Raw genomic sequence first — 18,756 nt, 5'->3', positions numbered from 1 at the left:
TACTTTCTTTAATAACTACATAACACAATACTTGTACTTTTACTTTCAGTACTTGAGTAGTAAATTTTAAAATAAACTACTTGCAATACTTAAGTACAAAAAATGTTGAATTCTTTAGTGCTTCTACTTAAGTGTGGTGCTTAAAGAGCACTTCAACTTCTACTCAAGTCACTTTTTTTGATGGAGCACTTGTACTTTTACTCAAGTCTGGGTCTCTAGTACTTTATACATCTCTGCTTATGTTCCAAAATACAGTTGTATACTTTATATGGTTTCTGGTTTAAAAAACAAAATAACAATAATTGTTTTATGCAGTTTATCTTATTAACAGTAGGTTCAGCTTACAGTCCCTTCCTGTTTTATCAGTGTTTATATTTCACTGACCTGTATGTACCAAGTCGTGCTTTACTGTAACGATGAAAAGTGCTGTATCACTTTGATGGCTGTTCTGCAGTAATGCACTTCCTGAGGTTATTTCAGCTAGAGTGAGTTATTCATGTCATGTCCCCAGCATCACTGCTATGCCACATGTCACCAGTAGGAGGGGCTTGCTAGCAGCTGCTTGTGGATTTAAGACGTCTGTCTATAAATATCAATGAACCAATGACTGCCACCACAGGCTATGTGTACAGCCATTGAACTTGATAGGGTTTTCATCAAACTTCTAATCTCAGTGTCTCTCTCCGTCGGGGTTTTACTCTTCTTCAGTTTCATTCAGCTCAGGAAAAGAAAGACAAAAATTACTGGTAAGTATGCTTTGAAATAATTGTGACTTAAACATTTTAGCTTTATGATATTCAGCAGTAAAAGAAACAGAACTGAAAAAAAAAATAGTTGCATGTGCTTTTACTACCTAATTATTATAACAAACTGCCTGTACAAATACATGAAATATATAGCATTTTTTAATTATTTTGTACTGCTTCTCATTTTCAGGAAGTATAGAGGCTGTCATTGCTTATCTTCACTTTTAAAATTACTAGTTTCTGATTGTCAAGCTGATTCAATGGCTTTGGTTCTGTCTAATTCACTGACCCGAAACAAGTATGCAGATCAGTTTCGACTTGCCATGTGCTTACTCTGTGTCAGTGGCTTAGTGCAGAAACTATAAACAGCCAGAAACATGCATTTTCCAGAGGAGGTCAGCAAGGACGGGCCCTGTATTTACCCTAGTACACATTTTCATTTTGTAGGAAAATGCATTGCAAAGTTGGCTGAAAATAACTGCTGTAAAGACAAGTATTTAAATGGAGTGCACAAAACCATTTTCCACTACTAATTACTTAGTAAAATATGTATGAATGTAAATGTCAAAGTAATTTTAAATTGTTTCCCCTTGTAACTGAAATCTAGCTTGACCCATGTCAGATCTGCAGTAGTGGTGATAATGTAACATGTTTTGCATTCATATTAATCACAGATCATTGATTTTATTCTGTTATGAATGTTTCCTTTGCCATCTTACCTAAGAATTTAAGGTTTTGGCCTGGTGAGGAAATAATTAATTAGATGACATAACATACTTTTTTAAAATAAATTTTGCCTAAAGACTTTGGGTAACTAAACACTGACCAAATTTTCTTTTAGATGATGTAAAGCACTGCACAAACTCTTGAAGCTATATAAATCCTGTATAATAATAATAATAATAATGATGTGACCATACATATTACCCAAGGTTTTAAGCTTAATTGCCCATTCAATAATGGTAAATTCCAATATACTACACATGGACTATGGGATTCTTATATGAAGCTGAACACTAAAATTTCTGGTTTTTTTTTTTCTAATTGCTTAAGCACGAAATATTGACAAGTCAGCAAATCTGTCTTATAACTTGTGTATGCTCCAGAAAATAAATGACATTCCTTGGAAAATATCGTAGATGTTTAAAGAGATTTGAATTTGTCTTAGTACCAATCCAGACATGCAGTCTGCATTTTCCAATGCAGGTAAATACATTCCATGAGAAAATGTAGTGTTTTCAGGAATGCACATTGTGGTACTTAATTCCTGAGTATCACTTTTATGATGAATTAACCTGTAATTTGCAGCAGCTCAAGTCAGTTGTATGGGATCCCAAAACATGCCTTCGCACATGCAGGACAAAGCGATCAGCTGACTTAAATGATGGTTCTACGAGTGCTAGTGCTTACCTTCCCTATGCTTCCCTGGCACTCTGTTCACCCTAGGAAGCGATGTGGCTGACCATCTGGCTAACTCCCCTTCCACGTGACCCAAGTGACAATGATCATGCTTGGTTATTATTGCTGTCATCTGAGGCTGGTGAAAGAGTTCTCAGTCACTATTTGGAGGACTAGGAGGACTTCTCCTCACCACCTTTGGTGAATAGAGTGACAGGTTAGTATAGAACCTTGCTGGGACAACAGTTAAAGTGAACCTATTGCTTTGCTTTGCATGGGAATAATGTAAGTAATATGCTACAGTTTATATTCTCTTTCCTTTAGAGGAAAGCACTGGCCATTAAAAACTAGGTTTAGTTATCACGTGAAATAATTTTGTCAACATCTTCAAATGATTTTTCAAAGACAATGCCCAGCAAAAACATTTTGTTTTCATTTTTTGTGCTAGTCCTGCTGTGACAGCTAAGGGTCTGCTAGCAGCTGACATTTTCTGCAAGTTCTCTTTATATTGCTGAGGGGAATCTTGAAGGAGGTCAGTGACACCATAATGTTGGTGTTGGCATCTGGTTAGCAAATGCTTTATTGGAACATACAGAAAACACACACCAGAGAGGAACCAGGAGCTTAGGGTCCATTAGCATCTCCACATTGAGATAACATACATTACATGGATTGTAGTGCCATTCATTTTGAATGACACCCCATCACATCAAGGTAAGGCACCTGCATTGCTGTTTGCCACAGTACACCATAGTGATTTTCATTTCTAATTTAGTGGTGGCCCAATTTGTTTTTGTGTTTTAGCAGCCCATTGAATTCAGTGGGCTGCCCCAATGCAACACAGGTTAACGTACAACATAATGCACATTAACCCACCACGTAAATGTAAATGGGCTCAACTTTAACAGCTGACCTAGAATAGGGTGGATCTTTGTGTAAGGGCCACAGACAGTGGTAAAAACCTAACATGGGTCCAAATGATTCCCCAGTACAATTATATCTTTTTTTCTAAATATATCTAACAAAGGTGTAATAGACAATCTAAACGATTATAGAAGAATCCACCACACTAACAGCGCTAATGAATAAATCTGCTGAGTTCCAGGAGAGAGGGGGGAGCACCGGAGATTGGTGGAATTATGGTGGATAAGAAATCCTTCACACCCTTCCCCTGAGATTTGGACTGTCATTCATTTAAACCGTCTTGATTGAAAACTGCATACATTTCTGTTTGTTATCATTCCTCTCACATGGGAGATACCTTGATATTAGCAGATTTATTCATTAGCGCTGTTAGTGTGGTGGATTCTTCTATAATCGTTTAGATTGTCTATTGCACCTTTGTTAGAAATTTTTTGGAGTATAACAGCTGCTGACACCGTTAAGGTCTTATTTGTGTATTTATATCTCTGTGTATATTAGAGCACAGGGTGAGTGTTATTATTATTTTCTAAAACTATATTTGTTTTTTAAGTTTTGTGAATCTACTTTATTTTTATTTTACAACATATTTAATTTTGGCTGTAAGTTTTGATTTGATTTTAGAAATAAAGATTACAGTGACTAGAATAGTTACAACATGTTATACAAAATGGGATTTTTGACTTGCCGCAAAATCCATTTCTCTTATGTTCATTGACGGACACAGCTTCAGATCTTCATAACCATTGGATTATACTGCCCCCTACAAGAGTAGGACACTAGGCAAAAAAACTCAGTTTAGTTACAAGCAGTGTCAGAGGAATTGCAACTCCACAAAGCGGTGGGTGCTGTGTCCGTCAATGAACATCAGAGAAATAGATTTTACAGAAAGTAAAAAATCCCATTTTCTCTTTCGTTCATTGGCGGACACAGCTTCAGATTTTCATAACCGTTGGGACATCCTAAAGCAGTGTTAAACATGAAGGGTGGGAACAGCAAAAAAAATCCCAAGGCTAAACAGTAGCCAACCAGGCAACAGGAGCTCAACCAAAACAACTGGAGCCCACCTGAAAAAAACAATACACCCTTAAAGAGGATCAGGTCCTCTCAACAGCAGCCTGCAAAACCTTGCGACCAAAAGAAACATCCGCAGATGCCATCACATTCACTTCATAAAACTTTGTGAAAGTGTGCACTGATGACCAAGTGGCCGCTCTGCAAACCTGTGTCACTGACACCTGATGACGGAAAGCCCATGAGGCACTAAGCGCCCAAATAGAATGCATCCTAACAGGTAATGGAGGAACCTGACCTTTGATGGAATAAACCTGAATCACGGTCTGTCTCATCCATCTGCAAATAGTCACAGAGGAAGCAGACAACCCTTTACGAGGCCCATCCGTGAGCACAAAGAGAGTTTGACTTCCTGAAAGACTCCATAGCTGCCAGGTACACCCTAATTGCCCATACCACATCCAAGGCATGCAAGGCAAATTCCTTTGAATGTTTAGGCCTGGGACACAGTGAAGGCAACACAATGTCTTAATTTAACCTCTTGCCTTCTGTGCACTTAAACCCCCTTCCCATCCAGACCAATTTTTAGCTTTCAGTGCTCTCACACTTTGAATGACAATTGCGCGGTCATGCTACACTGTACCCATATGAAATTTTTATCATTTTTTCACACAAATAGAGCTTTCTTTTGGTGGTATTTAATCATCTCTGGGTTTTTTATTTTTTACAAAAAAAAAGAAAAAAGACAGAAAATTTTGAAAAAAAAAAGTTTTTCTTATTTTCTGCGAGTAAATTTTGAAAATAAATAAATTTTTCTCCTTCACTGATGTGCGCTGATAAGGCAGCACTGATAGGCTGCACTGATGGGCACTGATGAGGTGGCACTTATGGGCACTGATGAGGTGGCACTTATGGGCACTGATGAGGTGGCACTGATGAGGAGGTACTAATATGCCGCACTGATGAGCACTGATAGGCGGCACTGCTGGGCACTGAGAGGTGGCACTGCTGGGCACTGAGAGGCAGCACTGACGGGCGGCACTGATGGGCACTGGCGGGTGGCACTGATTGACACTGACGGGTGGCACTGATGAGCACTGATGGGCAGCACCATCAGTGCCCACACTCAGTGCCCATAGTGCTGCTAGTCAGTGCTCATCAGTGCCTAGATGAGCAGGCACTGATGGGCACTGACTGGCAGCACTGATTGTGGGCACTGATGGGGGGCACTGATGGAGGGCACTGTGGGCATTGATGGTGGGCAGTTAGTGTGTTTAGTGTACCTTGTGTAATCAGGGCACTGGTGATCAGTGCCCTAATTACATTCTTCTGTGTCCCCGATGGCTGATCGGCTCTCCTCCTTCCTCACAGGCAGTCTCTGTGTGAGGAAGGAGAGCTGGCGATGAGAGATGATCTCATAAGTTTACATATGAGATCATCTCTCATTGGACGGTCCGATCACGTGGTGAATGGCCGCTGTGATTGGCCATTCACCACGATCTGTGATTGGCTGTGTCCTGGGAGGCCGTTTAAAGGCGGCCTCCCGAAAATGTGAGTCCGCGCTGCAGCCGTACTTCGACTATAGCGCGGATGGGAGGAAGTTAAATGAAAATCAGAGACAACCTTTGGAAGGAATGACGGACAGGGGCGAAGGACCACCTTATCTCTGTGAATCACCAGGTAAGGTGAACAACAGGATAACGCTGCCAGTTCCGACACCCTGCACGCAGAGGTGATAGCCACCAAAAAGGCCACCTTCTGGGACAGCCTAAGCAGGGGAATCTCCCGATGGTTCTCAAAGGGAGGTTTCTGGAGGACCGAAAGCACCAAATTCAGGTCCCAAGGCGGCAACGGAGCCCGCACTGGAGGAACCACGTTGGACACCCTGAAGAAAGGTACGCACCAGGGAGTGAGTAGCCAAAGGTCATTGGAAGAATGCCAAAGCCAACACCTGGCCCTTGATCGTACTCGAGGCCAATTTCTGTTAAACCCACCCCCCCGTTGAAGGGCGGTTAAGCTCCAAGCCACCTTGAAGGAGCGAGGATGAACCCCAAGAGACTCACACCACACAATGTATGTCTTCCACTTACAGTGGTAGATCCTCCTAGAAGTAGATTTGTAGGAATCACTGACTCAGATAAACCTCTATGCTTCAGCACCTGGCGTTCAACAGCCATGCCATCAAAGCTAGTGACTGTGAAGCAGGATGGAAGATCGGTCCTTGGGACAGCAGATCCTCCCTGAGAGGAAACTTCCAATGAATGTGGGCGACCAGCTGCACCAGATTGGCGTACCAAGCCCGACGAGGCCAGTCTGGAGCCACTAAGATGACTGGAATCCCTTCTGCCTTGATATTCTCTCCATGGGCCCACCAGCGCATCTGTGGTGTCCGCCAGAGGTTTTCTTGACCGAACCCCAAATCTCTGCACCTTTCCATTGAGCCAAGATGCCAACAGATCCACCCCGGGGGGGTGCCCCACTGGAGACACAAGTGATGAAACGCCTCCAGATGAAGGGACCACTCCCTTTGGTCCACTGCTTGCCGACTGAGGTAATCCGCCTGCCAATTTTCCACCCCGGGAATGATTACAATGGAAAGGGCTGGAACGAACCATTCTGCCCATCTTAGAATGCTGGCTACCTCCAGAGCCACCAGGACACTTCTTGTGCCCCCCTGGTGATTGACATAAGCCATGGCTGTGGCATTGTCCGATTTGAATGCGTACTGGACAACCCTGAAGTTGATCCGTTCAATGGTTTAGACACAGTCTGATCGCTCAGAGTTCCAAGACATTAATCGGCAGTCTGGACTCTTCTAGCGTCCCAATCCCCTGAGCAGAATGCTTGCCGAGGATGCCTCCCCAGCTGGACAGCCTGTCATTCGTGGTGACTACTGTCCAATACAAGGGAAGGAATGATTTTCCCAGCTGAAGCACCAGAGAACGAAGCCACCATGTCAGGGACACCTTCATTCCCTGACTCAAGCCAGATCTGATTGTCCAGAGACTGCAGAATCTTGTCCCATTTGGCCAGAATCTCCCTTTGCAGTGACCTCGCATGGAACTGTGCAAACGGAACTGCCTCGAAGGTAGATACCATCAGGCCCAGCACCCATATGCAAGTCCGGAGAGATGATCATCTGTTGGACAGCAGAGGAAGGAGCACTCTGGCTAAGGCGAGTCCAGAGGAAGCAGGAAAGCGTAGCCGCTCAGGTGTATGCCTGATAACCTGGTGCAGGTCAGAGCCGTAATCCGGAAGCTTACAAAATGTGGGAAGATTGACCGCACTCTGGTGAAGATATTTCTTGAAATCAAAGATGTTTCCTTTATTGTTCCAATAAAATCAAGTGACAGACAGTGTACAAGCAGACAAGGTTGACGCGTTTCACTACATTGCTAGTCGCTTACTCATAACCATACTGACAAATTGCAAAAAGCCACAAAGTTGGTAAGAGAGCCATCAATTAAGAATATAGAGAACACATGTGAAACACATGAGTGGATAGTTCAAACAAGCTTCACTGGTCATTGCAAAACAGCTTGTTTGAACCATCCACTCATGTGTTTCACGTGTTCTCTATATTCTTAATTGATGGCTCTCTTACAAATACTTTGTGGCTTTTTGCAATTTTTCAGTATGGTTATGAGTAAGCGACTAGCAATGTCGTGAAACGCGTCAACCTTGTCTGCTTGTACACTGTCTGTCACTTGATTTTATTGGAACAATAAAGGAAACATCTTTGATTTCAAGAAATATCTTCACCAGAGTGCGGTCAATCTTCCCACATTTTGTAAGGCCGAGTCCAGAGTAAGACCCAAATAGTCCAGGTTTGTGGACGGAACCAGGGCAGACTTCTGGAAATTCAGAAACCCATCCGAACTCCCGCAGAGTTCACATTGTGGTTTTCCACCAGAACAGAAGGAGACTCCGTTTGCAGAAGATCATCCAAGTAGTCCAGTACCGCAATCCCCCCTTGGCGTAGCAAAGCTAGCACCGTGGCTAACACTTTTGTGAAGACCCAAAGAGCAGAAGCGAGACCAAAGGGTAACGCCACAAACTGACAATGCTCCTCTCCCATGGCAATACGGAGGAAGCGCTGATGACTGGCACATACTGGAATGTGAAGGTAAGCATCCTTGATATCGATAGAGGCAAGGAAAACCCCCTGACGCAGGGATGCCACCACCGTGCGAATGCACTCCATTCTGAACTTTTGCATCCGCACAAAGCAGTTCAGCGCCTTGAGGTCCAGGATTGACGCACTTTGCCTTCCTTCCTGGGAACTGTAAACGGGTTTGAGTAAAAACCCTGAAAAACTTTCCGAAGTTGGAACTGGGACAATCACCCCTTGATTTAATAGGCCTTGTACCGCCCCAAACAGACCCTGTAAGCGGTCTGGGGACAGGTGCAAGTTGGATGGGAAGAACCTTGCCGGGGAATATGAACAAAACTCGATCTTGTAGCCAGAACGAATGACTTTGTGGACCCACTTGTTTTGCACCAGGAAAGTTCACTGGTCTGGAACCAGCAAAGAAGTCCCCTTACCCCGTATACGGGTGAGGGCTCACCTTCATGCTGAAGGAGCTTTGTCCGTGTGTCTGGAGAAGCCTGCTCTCAGCTTGCCAGACCTGGTTCATTTGGATCCTTCAGAGGAGGCCCTGAAAGGTTTAGAGCCCTTGTCAGTCGACCCATGGGGACGAAAAAACTTCTTATGAGCCGAAAAGGAAGGCCCAACGTCTACAATGAGTTTTTTTCCCCTTAGTAGCCTGTGGAAGAAAGGTACTCTTCCCCCCTGTGAGACCTTTTTTATGATGTCATCCAGGGTAGCTCCAAACAGGCGATCTCCTTGAAAGGTCAGTTTTTGACACCAGGGCAATGGTGAATACCGGCCTCAGTGCTGAACCAGCCAGAGTGTACATATTGCGGCCACAGCTTCCACCTTCCTGTCAGCCGGATCCTTAAGGGTCCGGGGACTCTTCAACCAGAATCACATTGGCCTTGTTCAATCTGGACACCGGTGGAACATTACACTTCTTAAAAAGAGACTCTTCATAGGGGTAGCGCCTAGTAAAGGGCTTAGGGACCCCACAGGGACGCTTTGGTGGTCCCCACTCTGTAACAACAATTCTGTCGAAATAGGCGGGTAAAGGAAACACCTTTGTTGCTCTGGATGGCTTGTGAGTGCCAAAGGGAACCCATGCCTCCGTCGCACCTGCATCCTCCATCTTTAAGGTCTCGCATACAGATACAATCAGTGCTTCCACCAGCGCCTTTTGTGCGCGGTTGCAGATCTGGAGGAATCATCTTCACTATCAGAGGATTCCAGGCGCATGGTAACAGACCCAGCAGGTTGACCCACGTCCCCAGCGGCTGAATCAGATTCAGGATCTGATGAGGCAGGGGAAGGCGGGGGGCGCTTTTTGCTAGCCCATCGCCTAAAGACCACTTCCACCCGGGACACAAAGGACTCCGGGACCACTGTCAGTGCATTGATGGATGGTTGGGACTCGGAGGGCCCCCAAGCCTCAGAGAGGGGATAAGGTGGAGAGATGTACTTCCAAGACTCCATGAGTCACCAGGGGGACCCACAAAAAATGTAAAACACTGCAGGGGACAACCCCCCCACTGCGCTGGTAGCAGCATCCGGTCGACAGGCACAAGCACCAAGCGATCCTCAGCAGAGAGGGAGAGAACCCCACTAGACTCGCCACCCAGCAGAAACGGGCACCTGCAACCACCAGGATAATCTGCAATCCACGGCGCTGTGATCAAGAAGTGAAAGGATGCAGGAGTCAGAACCGGGAGATGAGGAAGGGCTCCCACCGCCGAAATCGCCGCCCACAGGGCTTCACTGTCATGGCCACCACTATTTACAACGGCAAACCACTGCAAAATGGCCGCCATGTATAGAAATACACAGGCTACAATAAAGGGGACCCAGGAGGGAATCCAGGCCTCAAAGACAGACCCAGGCAGGACGGGGGGGGGGCCCTGGCAGGAGCCCCCACTAGGTACAACCCCCCGCACAGTTGATCATCCGGCCACCCAGGAGGTGGATCAGACTACCCAAGCAGCCCTAACCTATGTGAAGGGGGACAGGGAGGATTGGGGACTGATGACAAGGGTGGGTGCCTGACAGGAAGGAGGGAAAACTGGAGGTCCGACCATCCCAAGGAGGGGCCCACCTTCACCTCAAAATCTTTCAGGGGGAGAGGGGGGGACAGCTACTCACAATACCAGGAACCAGGTGGGTACCGCTCCAGACAGAACCCCTCTCCATCGAAATGGGGGGGCTGTTGACCAGGAGTAACGCTGTGACTCGAGCCGAGACCTGGTCGTATGTGACCTCGCGGGGCAGTTAACTAGCAGGCCAGCCCCCATCCAGTGGGGCTATGTCGCGGCCGACCTAGCGCTGAGTTGAGGTCTGCCGCACTCGCTTGCCAGACTGGGGTGACCACTGGATCTAGATTTATCCAGCCCGTCGCCCAGTCTAGCAGTTGATTGTAGATCTCACAGGAAAAATCCAGGAGAAAAAAATTCCTTTCTAAAAAGAAAAAATTGCCAGGACCAAATATCTCAGCAAGGAACTAGGTCTTTACTCCTGACTAGGCAGAAAAAAGCTAGCCAGACTTTTTTTTTTCTGCCTAGTGTCCTACTCCTGTAGGCAGACTTGTATAAAGTACTCGAAATTTCTACTTGAGTAAAAGTACAAGTGCTCGATCAAAAAGTGACTTGAGTAGAAGTGGAAGTGCTCGCAGAAAAAGTTACTTAAGTAGAAGTACTAAAGTATTCAACATTTTTTTTACTTCAGTATTGCAAGTAGTTTTTTCAAAAAATTTGCTACTTAAGTACTAAAAGTAAAAAGTACCAGTAGTTTTGAAAAAAAAATTCTACTCAAGTACTGAAAGTAGAAGTACAAGTACTGTGTTATGTAGTTATTAAAGAAAGAAGTCAAAAGTTTGAACATCATATTGTTTTTTATTATTTCAAATGATTTATTCAAATGATTAACCTGTGTTAGTAGTTTCTTGATGCACTTTAAGCGCTGTAGCACCATTTATTTGTTTGTTTCATATTTTCTTTTTATTGGAAAGATTTGGTATAGCAGCTTTTATTATACACAGCCTTTATTTTCGTATGCGCTGATTTACAAATGACATTATACACATTTTTTTGAGCTTTATGCAACCTGCCATCTACTGTTCTGGCAGTGGTAATTTTTTTAAAAGTAACGAGTAACTATGCAGCACAAAAAAAAATACTTGAGTAGAAGTATCGAAATCATCGAAAAAATGTAGTGAAGTAAAAGTAGAAGTAGGAGAAAAAAATTCTACTCTAGGAAAGTACAGATACCGCATTTCGGTACTTAAGTACAGTACTTAAGTAGTTCTACTTCGTTACTATACATCTCTGCCTGTAGGGGGCAGTATAACCCAACGGTTATGGAGATCTGAAGCTGTGTCCGTCAATGAACGAAAGAGAAATATAATTTATTATGTGTTTATTGAACTAATAGTAATACGTAAATTAGGGATTTATTAGTTATGTTTTTGGCTGAAGTTTTTCAGGATTTGAATACATTTAACCACTTACCCCATACTAACGTACTGGTAATGCGTCCCCTCCCCCCCTCCCGCCTTCCGTGGCTTTGCTCGGGGGTCCCGTCCCACCGGGAGCCCAGAGCACCCAGCCGGCACGTCCGCCGGCTGGATGGAGTCCCGATGAATGCCGGAAACGGCATCGATCGGGTCTCCGATAACGTAACCCGGATGCGGCGTCCATGACTTCACTTCCGGGTTACTGTGCTGCAAAAGGCGGCAGATTTGAAAAACGGCTGTATGCAAAAATGCCGTTTTCTGCGTTTTGCATACAGGGAAGTGTAGTGGAGGGGTCTAGGGTCTTTTAGACCCTCAATCCCTCCATAAAGTGTACCTGTCACTACATATTGGTGTCACAAGGGATGTTTACATTGCTTGTGACAGCAATAAAAGTGATCAGATTTTTTATTTTTTTTTAAAAACCTGTAATAAAGTTTAAAAAAAATAAATAAATAGGAAAAAAAAAAAAATTTAGCCGCCCCCGTCACCGTTAGCTCGCACACAAAAAAAAACATATACGCAAGTCGAGCCGCGAATGAAATCGCTGTTCAAATGTGAGGTATCGCCGCGATCGCCAGAGCGTGGGCAATAATTAAAAAAAAAAGAGCTACACTCTAACTCTAAACTGGTAACCGTTAACCACTTTACCCCCAGCCCTTGTTCACAAGTTAAAACCAGTATTTTTTCCTAGAAAACTACTTAGAACCCCCAAACATTATATATATTTTTTTAGCAAAGACTCTGGAGAATAAAATGTCGGTCATTGCAAAATTTTTTGTCACGCGGTATTTGCGCAGCGGTCTTTAAAACGCCATTTTTTTTGGAAAAAATTTGAAAAATCACATTTCACTAATTTAAAAAAATACTAAACAGTAAAGTTAGCCCATTTTTTTTGTATATTGTGAAAGAACATGTCACGCCGAGTAAATAGATACCAAACATGTTACGGTTTAAAATTGCGCCCCCCCCGTGGGATGGCGACAAACTACGGTCAATAGAGATCTCAATCTGCGACGCTTTAAATTTATTTAACGGTTACCAATTTTGAGTTAGAGTGTAGCTCTTTTTTTTAAATTATTGCCCACGCTCTGGCGATCGCGGCGATACCTCACATGTGTGGTTTGAACAGCGATTTCATTTGCGGCTCGACTTGCGTATACGTTTTTTTTTGTGCGCGAGCTAACGGTGACGGGGGCGGCTAAATTTTTATTTTTTTTTTCCTATTTATTTTTTCTTTTTTTTTAACTTTATTACAGGTTTTTTTAAAAAAAAAAAATCTGATCACTTTTATTGCTGTCACAAGCAATGTAAACATCCCTTGTGACAGCAATATGTGTGACAGGTACACTTTATGGAGGGATCGAGGGATCGAAAGACCCTAGACCCCTCCACTACACTTCCCTGTATGCAAAACGCCAAAAACGGCATTTTTGCATACAGCCGTTTTTTAAATCTGCCGCCTTTTGCGGCACGGTAACCCGGATGTGACGTCATGGACGCCGCCTCCGGGTTACGTCATCGGAGACCCGATCGATGCCGTTTCCGGCATTCATCGGGACTCCATCCAGCCGGCGGACGTGCCGGCTGGGTGCTTGGGGCTCCCGGTGGGACGGGAGCCCCGAGCAAAGCCGCGGAAGGCGGCGGGAGGGGGGGGGACGTCCCCTCCCGCCCCCCCGGGTAACGATCGAGCGGCTCCCGAGCCGCATCGATCGTTACCGACGGAAAGCCGACCGCCGGCTTCAAACAACGGTACCGGGATGATGCCTCTAGCTAGAGGCATCATCCCGGTATAACCACTCAAAGTCAGCCGACGTAGATCTACGTGGCTGGTCGTTAAGTGGTTAAATAAATTTAAAGCGTCGCAGATTGAGATCTCTATTGACCGTAGTTTGTCGCCATCCCACGGGGGGGGGGGGGCGCAATTTTAAACCGTAACATGTTGGGTATCTATTTACTCGGCGTGACATCATCTTTCACAATATATGGGCTAACTTTACTGTTTAGTATTTTTTAAATGCAGTGAAATGTGATTTTTCAAATTTTTTCCAAAAAAATGGCGTTTTAAAGACCGCTGCGCAAATATCGCGTGACAAAAAATTTTGCAATGACCGACATTTTATTCTCCAGAGTCTTTGCTAAAAAAATATATATAATGTTTGGGGGTTCTAAGTAGTTTTCTAGGAAAAAATACTGGTTTTAACTTGTAAACAAAAAGTGTCCGAAATAGGGCTGGGGCTTAAGTGGTTAAGAACAGACTTGGCATAACTGTAGCTACCATTGACATAGCCACAGGTTCCTTTTTAAGCATCACAATTCAGTGTGCTCTGATTGATTTGTCAATGGTTTAAAATGTTTGGCTGTAACTTCTGCTGTACATGACCAGCTTACTGAGTGCTGTTGGTTGGTTTGAAAAATGTTTTCCTTGACCGCAAAGATTTGTAAATTATCAATGTTTTTCTGTGTTCTCTTTGTGGTTTTTTTCAGCCCATATTTAACCCACAGAGCATTTTAAGAAGTACAGAATATTAATTATATGTGATACGTTAACCCAGATACATATTTAATGTTGCTATGTAAACCTTCCATTGCGTGTTTCCTAAGAATTCCTTTTTTTTTTTTTTTTTTTTTTGCTAACAGATAGCCTGGAAGAGCAGGACTTTGCTGCTGCCAGCTTCAGTGACTTAGAGAAAGGTAACTTTTTTTTTTTTATTAACTCTTTGTTTTATTTAAAATTTATCAAAACTGTAAAAACACATTACTGTTCTCTCATTATACAAAAATAATTTGTTTATCGGCAAGCAGCTTTTATGATTGCTTGCTTATGGTTGTCAGAAGCAAAATGCGTTAATTTTTTGTCAATGTTTTCAATAAGTTAAAGCGGAGTTCCAGCCATTTCACTCACCTGTCCAACGGTCCAGCGATGCGGCCGCCCGAAGCCTCGATCCTCTCCCTCGGCGCCGGCATCACTGCTGTGGGCACCCGGCTGTGACAGTTTGCGGCTTCACAGCCGGGTACCCACTGCGAATGCGCGAGTCGCGCTGCGCGTCTTGATTGGCCGGCAATCTTCTGGGACCTCTGACATGTCCCAGAAGATTGCAGGGAGGGAGGGGGAGAGGAAAACTTCCGTTCAGGGTGCCGCGGCGCTCCGAACGGAAGTGGGAGCGGGTACCTGTCAAAACTAGGTACCCGCTCCCCCCCCAAAAAAATTACATGCCAAATGTGGCATGTCAGGGGGTTAGAATACCTAAAGCGGAAGTTCCATTTTTGGGTGGAACTCCGCTTTAACATCTGAAGACCCATTTACACCATACGCAATGGGGCTGAGTTGGTCATAGACAAAGCATTTTGTCTCTTATGTCCTATTAGGTCAGTTCACACCAATGTGGGTTTGTGCTGAAAAAGGTAGGGCATAGTGCATTGTCAATGCTTTCAATGACAGATCCCCTTAAACACTTACCTCAGTCTTTTCTCGATCCAGCACTGTTTTGTCTGCAGCAGCTCTTCCCCCTTCTTCCTGTATTCACAGGAGGCTCTGACGGAGGGAGCAGGGATGGGACTGAGCCACACTATGTGTCTAAGGACACAAACAGCAAGGCTTGTTAGTGCGCCTGCAGAAGTGCCTGCACACTAGCCGGCTTTCTATGGGGATACTTGGAGAAGAGAAGGCACAAAGAGTGCTGGCAGGGGACCCCAGATCAGGATTCAAGGGGCCGCTCTGTACAAAACGAATGCACAGAGCATCCCATCTTTTTTTTAATTTTTTTTTATTTTTGGGGGGGGGGGGATTAAGATTTACAACTGCTTGACTGAAATGTAATTTTGTGGCATATCAATAAAGTTAGAGATAAAAGGTAGAGTATGATCCGTTGCTAAAACACATCGCATGGAACCTACACCACCCACACCAACTGGCGCAAGTTTGTATGTAAATAAGTAATAATCACTGATCCCCATTTGAGGTAAGCATGGCAAAGACAGAGAGGTAAAAGTATCTTTTGACAAATTTTAGCAAGATTTGCTGAACGAGAGAAATTAATAGTTAAATTGATGGCATTATAGAAGTACCTGTAATTGATAAAATAAAACCGTGTGAATGAATGAATCTCCCCTTCTGGGTATTGTATTCTGACAGCTAGAACTTGTGGCTCTTGGAATACTAGAACAATGACTGCAGCTGATTGGCTGCAGTCACGGCTTAGACAACTTTTTTTTTTCTAGCCCCTTTGATTTCTTAGTCGAAGTTTGTTGAGCCAGGTGGTGTCAATAGGGCCACTAATGCCTCAAATGTTGGCTGACTCTGAACCAAGCCATGTATGGCAAGTTTTAGATACCTATCCATTTGTTTTTCCCCCCCTCCCTACAAGAGGGGGGAACACACCTACAAGAAAGTTTTTTTTTTTTTTTTTTTTTAATTGCTACTTTCTCTGTTACAGAGGTTTTACCCTTCATTCCTGTCCTATGAACAACAATATAACTGGGTACTGTTTTCAATTCTGGAGACCTCATTTAAAGGTGATGTTCGCCTTTTGGAGCATGTTACATGTTACACCCATATTTAGAGCGTAACATGCAACATACTCCAGCACCTCCGGCTGCTGATTGCGGGTGCAATGCTCTGCAGGCTTCTAAAAAAAACATTTTTTACCTTTTAAAAACAAAAGGTGAACTTTGCCTTTTAAAGCAGGACCTTCAACACAAAAGATAATGTAGGTGTACCTGGCTCTAGCCTCCTCCCTCTACTGGATATTTTTATGTATTTTCTTTTTTTCTCATTCAAAATATTTTATTAGTTTAAGAGCATATAACAAATAGATAAGGATATGGAAGTCAATTCCCAAATACATGAAAATTGCATAGCACAGGGTCCAAAGAGGAACAAAACATATCTCTCAAGTTTGAAGTATAGAACTATATTGCAAAGGTGGAGTTCAATCGGGGTAAAGGAAAGAGGGAGCAAGGTCATGATCTCCTCCAGGACACCCCAAAAGGGATCAAACTGTGGCCTAGAGGGAGATCATACAGTAAGAAAATCAACATTCAGGCTCGGTTCACATTTATGCGATGCGGGAAGGCTGCGAATTCGCAGCCTGTTCCCGCATCGCACACGCACCCCCGGCAGTTCACACTGCCATATGCGATACGCTGGGGGTGTCAATGTAATCTTAACGACACCCCCAGTTTGATCGCATATCGCAGTGCGATCGTGCAGTTCGCACAGGAACGGATCGCACAAGTGTGAACCGCTGTGCTATCCGATCCTGATGCGGCTGCAAAAATGCCTCCTGTGCGTGTTTGCTCCGGGTGCGATGCGAATTTAGCCATACAAACTGTATGGCTAAACTCGCACCGCACAGCTGATCGCATGTAATGTCGGAGCAGTGCGCTCCGACATTACATGCGAACCCGGCACTCACAGAAGTGTGAACCGGGGCACAAACTAATATAATGGGAAAATTATAGGGCATCAAGAAGAACTATGTTCCATTTGGAGCAATAAGATATTAGGAAAAATGTAAGCATGGGGTGTCCTCTAAAGACGCCATGAGATAGGACCTGAGTATTTGGAAAATAGATGACTGTAGCTAAAAATACATGTAGCATCCTCCTAGTCAGGTGTAAGTAAAAGCATTTGGTTGTTCTTCTGCTTATCAGGGAGCAATATTTCTAGTTTTGCCTGTTACATGTGTCCAGGTGTGATTAATTTGGTCTGAGGGAGTGTCCCCACTGTATCCAATAGGGGAGCCTGTTGGACAGTGGAGGAAACCCAGCCATGACACACTGGCTTTTGTGGAAGTCCCAGTGGGAGGGCACAAGCGCAGTGCATCCTGGGATTGATCATAAAAGCCGGGGGCACATGTCCCAGGAGGAGGGTGACGGCTGTCTCTCCTCCTGTCAGCAAGGAAGTTGGTCACAGGCAGTTGCCCTGGTGAGCCAGAGTGTGGTGCTGAGTCAGGAGGTCCAGGATACTGACAGTGGAGTTGAAGGTAGAGTGACTCAAGGAAAAACGGTTTCCGTGAGTACCCGAGAGCTTGCCAGGGGTCTGCCAAGGAAGGAGACCACTCCAGTAGGGTCAGTGGACAGAAGCTAGCACACACAGCAAGTGAGAAAGGGGGTGCCAAGTTAGACCCTGAAGAGTAACCTAAGGAATTGTTCACCTTTTCAAATCTTCACTTCAGTGGCAAGGTGAAGCAGCGGTATTGCCGCACTCAATCCAGTTAGAGGTCGTCAAGATTGTGCATAGTTGTCAAGTTGGAGTATCCCTCTCATCCCCTCTCCCATACTTATTCTAAATAAAACACAAAAAACCAAATCCCCTGGACTGTTCATGGACTGAGCCAAGTACTAAGTGATATGATTTTACAAACTGTTGCTATGGGTAACCCAGGGGAATCCTCACTCAGCAGCTCCCAAGGGTGCAGTGCTACATAATTGTATTTAAAGAAAACCATATAATAAGGGTGTAGAAAAGAGAAAGGAGGAGGGGCAAGCCGAATAAGAATAGAGAAAAGAGGCTGCAGAGTCAAGAAAAGGAAGGAAAGAAAGGTAGAAAGCAGGTCTCGAGAATTGGGCAGGAATCCACATGACTTATGAGCCGGTGTGGATAAGGGCATTACCAAAAAAGTAGCACAGATTCTTTAAAATCTGGAGGAATAATTTTAGAAATCCACGGTTTACAGATGGAGTCAAACTTGCTCAAGGTTGCCTTATCCAAAGCTGTCATTTTAGCATATAACATGGCACAATTCATACGGTGCTTGGTTTGTATTTTATTTTTTTAAGTGCTTTTTATTTTTATTTTCATCTAGATGAGAATGACGTTACAAACACCTTCACAGATGTGCTGACCTTTCCATGTGCAAACATGCCATAGTGAAGGAGGTCCAGGGCCTCTTTTCCGGTGCATGCATGAGCACAGCTCAGAGCAGATGCACTGGAGAGCTCTGCCAAGTCCCGATGGCGGAGCAGAGACTTACAGCACATGCATCAGTTTATTGTAAGGGGCCTAACATTCCTCTTTAAGCTGGCCATTGATAACTTGGATTTTGACAGATTTAGCAGAAATCGGACAGAATCCAAAC

At 44.2% G+C, this 18,756-nt stretch overlaps 1 protein-coding gene across 1 annotated transcript in view; it reads left to right on the top strand.

Moving 5' to 3' along the window:
• The first annotated feature begins 591 nt into the window (after positions 1 to 591).
• PFKM (phosphofructokinase, muscle) overlaps positions 592 to 18,756 on the top strand; it is a 108,889-nt gene continuing 90,724 nt past the window's right edge. The window contains exons 1-2 of the mRNA XM_082245937.1: positions 592 to 746; positions 14,315 to 14,368. Coding sequence (XP_082102063.1) covers positions 623 to 746; positions 14,315 to 14,368 — 178 coding nt within the window. The 5' untranslated portion in view covers positions 592 to 622. The remainder of the gene's footprint in view (positions 747 to 14,314; positions 14,369 to 18,756) is intronic.

This window comes from Pelophylax lessonae (genome assembly GCF_965119305.1).
Source record: "Pelophylax lessonae genome assembly, chromosome: 2".
NCBI lineage: Eukaryota > Metazoa > Chordata > Amphibia > Anura > Ranidae > Pelophylax > Pelophylax lessonae.
Note: the sequence above shows the minus strand (reverse complement) of the source record. Positions and strands in the feature narration are given on the sequence as shown.